The sequence below is a fragment of the Sinocyclocheilus anshuiensis genome, unplaced genomic scaffold (genome assembly GCF_001515605.1).
Source record: "Sinocyclocheilus anshuiensis isolate Anshui unplaced genomic scaffold, SAMN03320099.WGS_v1.1 scaffold1809, whole genome shotgun sequence".
NCBI classification, from domain to species: Eukaryota; Metazoa; Chordata; class Actinopteri; order Cypriniformes; family Cyprinidae; genus Sinocyclocheilus; species Sinocyclocheilus anshuiensis.
The window spans coordinates 443071-451117 of NW_015538093.1; the positions used below are offsets into that span (position 1 = coordinate 443071).

Consider the following 8047-nt stretch of genomic DNA (forward strand, 5'->3'; position numbering starts at 1 on the left):
ATCATCATCATCGTCAATCTCACAGATGGGGAAGTGTTTGGGAAAAAGTTAAAAAAATGTAGTTATTGTTTCAGTTGCCTGTTTGGTGCCACTGGTGGCAAATTCACTCAATCAGTTAATCGCTAATCAATAAATTGATTTAATTTGAGTAATATGCTTGTAAAGGCCTATAATTAAAAGGATAACCAAAAATGAACCAAAGATCATGTCATTCAAAAACTGTGGGACTCTATATTTCTTTATTCTGTGAAACACAAAATAGGATATTTTGAAAGATACTTTGCAGCATTTTTGTCCATATGAAAAGAAAGTCAAAGGAGTTGTTTTGGACCATTGTGAAAAAAGATTCAAGTGTTTTGCAAAAAAAAATTCAATCATACAGGTTTGAACAACAGATTTTTGAGTGAACTATCCCTTTAGGCTAGCTTGTTCAAGAAACTGTGTTGTGTAAGAGCATGTCCTTGTGTACTGGAGTGCCTTGAAGGTTGCCTTTTTCAAGGCAACAAACCAGTTTTTTTTTTGTGAACACTAAAAAGTAACATTAAGTAGGATGTAAACAAGACTAAAGAGATTTGCCCGTGTCATGTAAAAATGTCTTAAAGGGATAGTTCACCCAAAAATGAAAATTCTGTCATTAATTACTCATTCTCATGTCGTTCTAAACCTGTAAGACCTTTGTTCATCTTCGGAACACAAATTAAGATATTTTTGAAGGAATCTGAGAGCTCTCTGACCCTCCCATAGACAGCAAGGATATTACCACGATCAACGCACAGAAACATAGCAAGGACATCAGTAAAATAATCCATGTGACATCAGGGGTTCAACCGTAATTTTACAAAGCTACGAGAATACTTTTTGTGCGCAAAAGAAAAAAAAAAACGACTTTATTCAACAATTCGTCTCCACCCTAGCCCCATTTTGGAGAGTATCCATTGAACGTAAATGGTGTATGCTGTTTTGTGTCAGCTGCGTCACGCGGATACGCTGTTTTCATTCAAATCAAAGCGGAAACGACGTAAACAGCATATCCGCGACAAATTGTTGAATAAAGTCGTTTATTTTTATTTTTTGTGCACAAAAAGTATTCTCGTAGCTTTGTAAAATTACGGTTGAACCCCTGATGTCACATGGACTATTCCTTACTACGTTTCTAGACCTTAATCTGGATTATTTTACCGATGTCCTTGCTATGTTTCTGTGCGTTGATCGTGTTAATATCCTTGCTGTCTATGGGAGGGTCAGAGAGCTCTCAGATTCCTTCAAAAATATCTTAATTTGTGTTCCGAAGATGAACAAAGGTCTTACGGGTTTGGAACGACATGAGGGTGAGCAATTAATGACAGAAATTTCATTTTTGGGTGAACTATCCCTTTAATCCGCCGATGCCTTGCTGTCTATTATCATAGCACTGGTGTTCATTTAAACATAACCACTGATAAACTAATGAGGCTTTACAGCATTCATGCTACCAGTTGGTATGATCCATTGATTACAGTGTAACATTTTCTAGTGTATTTACTATTTAATTTGCTAGACAGCACTATACTCATATCTTGTGTTTTATGGTAGTGAAAATTAAGCATTTGGGTAAAAACTTATTTTTTCTAAAAAAGAATGATATATACCATTTCTACTGGTACAAAACAGACACTTTTAGTGATGGAACCAAATAATTACAAGATCAAACTAGGCGATGAATCATAACATGATAAAATGAAACAACAAATACATGTGCATGCATAACATTTTTTGTTGTTCTTCTCACTTTATCATATTAAGTACTTGCAGTACAACGTTGTGTAATTTAATTTAATAAAAAAAAAAAAAATCACTGACCAAACCTCCAATAGTTTCAAAATCAAACATATGACAGTCCATTACTGGCATAAGTGTTCACTTATCATCTCATCTTCATTTTTTGATGAATTTGATTCCCAGCCTTGCTTTCCTTCAGGTCATGTGAGTAGTGAGGTGACGCAGAAACTCTCCGCGGGTGCTTGTGTGTCCAGGAAACACAGCGTGACAGAACTCACACACCTGCGACTGCAGCGTGACTCCAGACATGAACAGCCCTCCGGCTTGACTGACCAGCTCACTGTCCAGAAAGGAGGATGACCAGGGCCTCTGCGGGACAGAGAAACAGCCTTCTCACACATGTTCAGGAGTTTGCTTATATTGTGTAAGATGTGCAGGAGGTGTGATCGGAAGCAGGACTAGACACAACGAATGAAGTCTTTCAAGTTGGGAGCTTAAAGGAATCAACTCTAACTAAACACAGGTGTGATACGAACCCGCAGTCTTTGTGAAGTCTGGTTAGCATAATAATGTTGCTCAACTCTCCTCAGGTCATCCCAGGCACTGTTTTCTTCCGTCTTTACCGGATAGTGGAAAACTGCTTTATCGTGGTTGTCCTGTTTCTGATCTGGCATGTCCAGGTTAAGATGCAGTTTGTCTAGTCCTCTATCAATATGACTGAGATCATTACCAGCTGAAAAACAAACATACAGGATGCATAGCAGAAAACTTGATTTGACACTTGAGGTTGAATGACTCCGAATTGCAGACAAAAGTGAGAAAGTTTGATTTTGAATGGAAAAATTCTATTAGTGTTAAGGCCTACTATAAAGATAACTGGACCGACTATCTGCTTGCCACCAGTGTTGGGGAGTAACAGTTATGTAATTTAATTACAAAATAAATGTAACTGTAATCTGTTACAGTTACTGAGAAAAAATGTGTGATTAAATTAGTTACTTATGAAAATGTTAACGATTATAAAGGGGGTTACATCTGAATATTTTCACACACTCGCCGATTTGATTGATTCCAAAACTGCATCGAGTGCTCTAAAATGAGACACCAATGTTTCTGGAGTTTAGGACAAAGAATAGGGCACCTGTCTATTTGATAACTGTTTTATTTCCTATTTGGGTTTATGTATATGCTTTATTTTTTAAATTAACTGTTTTTTATTCTTTTCATGGCATGCCAGTGTTTCCTGTCATAGCTATGCAAAGAAAACAGAATCATAGCCATTAAACTATGTTTTGTTACCATTTTAAATCTGTTTAACCTCAGCACGATCTAAAAGTTAAAAAAAGGAGGTGCTAAAGTCTGATTTTGTGGTGGCTGTGCTTTAAAATTAAATTATTATAATCTTTATTTAAGTGATGAAGGATTCTGAAAGTCTGACAGTAATCAGTATCGAGTACTACTGTAAGGTTAACCCTGCCTGCTTTAAATGTTTGAAAATGATTAACAGTTTAGAAAAAAGTAAGAAAAAAATTAGAAATTTACATTTTGAAAAGTAATCAGTTACATTACGTTAATAAAGTAATTGAAATAGTTACACTACTTATTACATTTTAAATAGGGTAACTTATAATCTGTAACTTATTGCTTTTAAAAGTAACCTTCCCAACACTGCGTGCCACTGGTGTACCGATGGAGGCCCAGCAAGCTGCAAAAAATTCTGGCTGACCGACAGGTCATTGTTGGCTGGGCTATAACGATAACTATATTAGCATCCATACCTTTGCACAATAACATTGTTTATTATAAGCACACACTGCAGTTCTGCTGTCTTTAAATGCTTGAGCTAAGCGGGATGGATTCTGATTGGCTGTCAACTTTTTTATTGCTTATAAACTGGAAACAAAATCATTCTGGAAGTTATTCCGACGATATTGTTCCTCTGTGCTGTTATTGCTATACTTGTAATGTGGAATTTGAAAACTATATCCACCTTTTATTCTTAAACGTGGAAGTAAGCCTATGGGCGAGACTTCTGGTTCGTTAGCCGCTACAGGGAAATAACGAGACGAATAACGACGTGCAGTAAACTGTAAAACTGTACAAACCAGTGTGTTCATAATTAAGATAATACACTAAAATAATATGGTAAGACACACCAATTTGCAGTATCAAGCAGCAAAACCAGTGGTTTTGTACAGCTAAAAATAGCTGGAAGCAAATGAGACCGGAAGCAAGACCCGTAGAATTTTTACGTGAGGAAGAAGGTGGATAGTTATAGTTATCGTCCTTGGTGTAAATGGGCCTTCAGTCAATGGGAGAATTTCTAAGTGAACATTTCAACAGACACAGGGAGAATACTCTACTTTGAGAGCCCAGTATGTGTGGTCCATTGGGATCTCTTAGAGGTTCTTGCTCATGGTGTTCTGCAGCATGGGCTCGGTGTCCTGACTTTTCCTCTGTGCACTGACACGGCTTTTCAAAGTTCCTAGTTGGAGCCGTGGCCAAACCTGAAAGTGAACATTAATATATCACATATCATAGTGTATACAATCATGTGACGTTAATAATGACGTAATTAGTAGTATTTTATTTGCAAGATTCTTCTGACCTTGTTGTCGTTGTATTGTGTCAGAGAGATGTTGTATTATTGCTGCTTGTTTTAAGCAGAGTGACTGGAGACGGACAAACTCCTGGTACAGTGCTGCATACGCCTCCTCCATCTAAGAGCGGTTATCAGTGGAGTAAATGAAAAATAAAACTTACTTAAAAGTCTTTGAGCTTGCAGTCTTGAAGACTTCTGTACAGGGAGATAAAAAATATATATAGAAATGAGGAAAACTATTCACTAAAAAAAAAATAGAGAAAGAAATTTTCATAATTATGAGCAAGAAAAAGTACAAAATTAAATTTCATTGATTAGTGTGGTTAAGCTTACTCAGTGAAACCTGCCATTCAAAAGCCTATTATTATATATACGCATTGGTACTCGCCATGGAACAAAAGAAAAAAATACTTGAGAAAGAGGGAGTAAACAGAAATATACAAAATATAGCTTAAACATGCAGATTGCAGGTTTCTGGGTGTCACATAAATATTTCTGTTTATTTTACCATCAAGAAATATAGGGGAGACCAGGTTGGTTGTAACTGTAAAATAACCTTCTGAATGATTACCCACTTGATTTGACATGAATGAATCACAACTTGTCAGGTGAGAACAACATTTCAATCTTTATTTTTTCTTTTACTGTTGCATTTTCAGAGGTGGCGATTTTCCTCAAAAGGGTCTGGCTGCAGCTGGCGCTTGCACTCTCAGACGTGCATTCTCAGGCTTGCACTCTCAGACACTTGCACTTCCGCTAGCGACGTCACTTGCAGTCTTTATTATTTTTTATTTTGTTCTATTTGTTGATTACTAATAACTATATATCGAATTTGATCTTTTAATTGCACTTAATGTATTTTAATACATTATGCCATATTAAGTGTTTATGTTTCAGGAGGAAAACGCGTAACGAGAGACTTTGTGCAATGCGTTCATATTCTGCTGTTCTGTGGCCACGGATTTGCGGGTCTTGTCTTTTTCTTGCAGGACCCTGTATGTTATAGTATACAATTAGTTTTAATCGTTTAATCACCACCACAGCATCTTGTCTCCATTAGCAACACGCACGATTTGTGTCGATTGCAAGTGACGTCGCAGGTAGCGGAGAGTGCAAGTGGCGATTGCAAGTGACTTCGTAATTTAGTTTCATCCAGTTTAAGCTAGGAACTGTATGTTGTAGCATGGTGCCATGTAAAAAAAAAAAAAAAAAAAAAAAAGTTTAGTTTTTCCCCCTGCTGTACCGAAATCATACCGAACCGTGACGCTAAAACCGAGGTACGTACCGAACCGTCATATTTGTGTACCGTTACACCCCTAATATATATGTATGTATGTGTGTGTGGTTGTACATACAAACTACATATGTAGATATACTACATATGTTTATTTTGGTGTGTGGCTTAGTGTTATGTTAGAATCATTATTATACTCTTATACCTTTTGTTCTTTAATATTTTGAATTGTTTTTAGCTTTATTTTTTGTTTTTCTTTTAAATGTTAAGTTTTGAAAGTTTGTTGTATGCATTTGTCATTTTTATTTAATCTCTTTATTTTTAAAATGTGTATAGGTAGTATTTATAAAGTTTTAGCTTTTAGTTTTGGATCTGTTTTTAGTTGTTTTAATACTACAATTGATTGCTTCTGTTGTCCTCATTTGTAAGTCGCTTTGTATAAAAGCCTCTAATAAATGACTAAATAAATAAATAAAATAAATAATAATTAAATCCCCACCACAGCATCTTGTCTCCATTGGCAACACGCACGATTTGTGTCATTGCAAGTGATGTCACAGGTATCGGAGAGTGCAAGAGTGCAAGTGGCGATTGCAAGTGACTTCGTAATTTAGTTTCTTTTTTCTTGTCTTCACCACCTGGCTATTGTTGTAAAACGTTGAGCGATTCAAACAAAAAGTAATCAATAAATAGAACAAAATAAAAACAAATAAAAGACTGCAAGTGACGTAGCTAGCGGAAGTGCAAGTGTCTGAGAGTGCAAGCCTGAGAATGCACGTCTGAGAGTGCAAGCGCCAGCTGCAGCCAGACCCTTCTCATTTTCCTTGCTGGACTATTTCAGTGGACCGATAACGTTAGATAGCTAGCTTGCATTGGAACACTTCTATCTATTAAAATCTGTCGCGCAGTGTGTTCCTCCGCAACAATACTTAAACCACAGGTGTCGACCGAAACCACAAGTTACACAGTAGCCTTTGTTTGTACCACTAGATATTCAAGACAAATATATAGGCTAGGAAATAACTCCGCGTACGTCCTCGGAAATAGATTAAATATCAATATCACTATAATATCAATACTGACAAACATGTTATTTTCTCCTAGAAACATTAAGCTTCTGTCGCTCTGTACTGTCATCGCAATAGGTTTCTACAGTGCATTGCGGTGGCCACAGAATGAAAGCAGAAAGAGGAAGAACTTATAGCGGTCTATATAATATACATGCTTACTATATCCAAATATCCGTGATCAACCCGGTACAACTGAAGATATATTTTACGCCTGCCACTCTACTGTCTCGGATGATGATGCCGAATATGCTCTCCGGCGAAAAATGTACTAAAACAAGCAAACAGTATGTGTCAGGAAATCAAAAACAGGAACTCAAACAGGAACCTCCTCCTGGCCCTGGGTCTTTTTTTAAAGTGACCCAGCACAGAAACAGAGCATAGCTTTTATCACGTCTGCAACTCAAGGGTCCACACTTGAGGCGTTACGCTTGCGTAAATAAGGTGGTGTAGGCTAGTTTTACGTCGTAGCGTGGAGCGAAATAGTGTCTAAAATACTTATTACAGTGTTTTTATATTATTTAAAGTATAGTGTGCAATACTTGTATTTAATTTAATATAATTGTATTAATACAAGAAACTATTGATCACAAGTCCAGCAGGCCTATCTGACTATTTGGCATAGCCTACTGTATGTTTTTGTGTCTCCTCTCCATTTTCACGAATGACAGCGTGATGAAAAGTTATTGATATCGAATTAATAGGTAGGCCTACCTGCCTTTCATTAATTTATTTGTTCACACAGTTATCATTTCTGAAATAACTTTCTGCAGAAATGCTAAGTGCAGAAACTTCGTTATCAAGAGAAACCCACAGAAAACGATAGGGTGCACTATTTTACAGGTGCAAGATGTAGTAGCCTACTCAGTAGGCTAAACTAGTTGTTAAAGGTCCCATATTGTCAAAACTGAAATTTCCTGGCTTTTTTCAGGATAACTGAGGTCTAGGGGGCTATTTAACTACCATATAAGTTTCAAAACAGTCAGTCCACAGTAAAATGCACACAACCTGCATAAAGTAGCTGTGATTTTTCGCGAACCGTTGTGACTTCCGTAAAAAGTTGATGTCAGAACTACAGTCACCGCCTTCAGTCACCACCCAGAGCACCGCCCACCGTCCCACTCTCCTTTTGCCAAACCCCCAGACAACATCGCGTCCATGCCATTGCTGACTTAGCAACAACTACACGGAAACATGTCGAAAAGGTTAACTTTAACCACAAAACCAGATCGGCCGACCTGTAAGGTTACACTCTCACTCAAAGGATGGACGATCTGACAGGATTGTTACTATGAGGTGGATCACATCTAACATGTATAGTAAAGACAAACTCACCGTGTCTATCTAGTCATGATGAAGATGTATACACATTGCAATTTCAGCAGG

At 37.1% G+C, this 8047-nt stretch overlaps 1 protein-coding gene across 1 annotated transcript; it reads right to left on the reverse strand.

The window, feature by feature from the left end:
• Positions 1 to 1737: 1737 nt before the first annotated feature.
• LOC107683652 (uncharacterized) lies at positions 1738 to 6961 on the reverse strand. Its single transcript, XM_016479728.1, has 5 exons — positions 6824 to 6961; positions 4367 to 4555; positions 4122 to 4265; positions 2295 to 2491; positions 1738 to 2127 (listed from the first exon to the last, which is right to left on the reverse strand). Exons 2-5 carry the CDS (start codon positions 4476 to 4478, stop codon positions 1954 to 1956), a joined length of 627 nt encoding a protein of 208 aa, XP_016335214.1. The 5' UTR covers positions 4479 to 4555; positions 6824 to 6961; the 3' UTR covers positions 1738 to 1953.
• Between the last annotated feature and the right edge of the window lie 1086 nt (positions 6962 to 8047).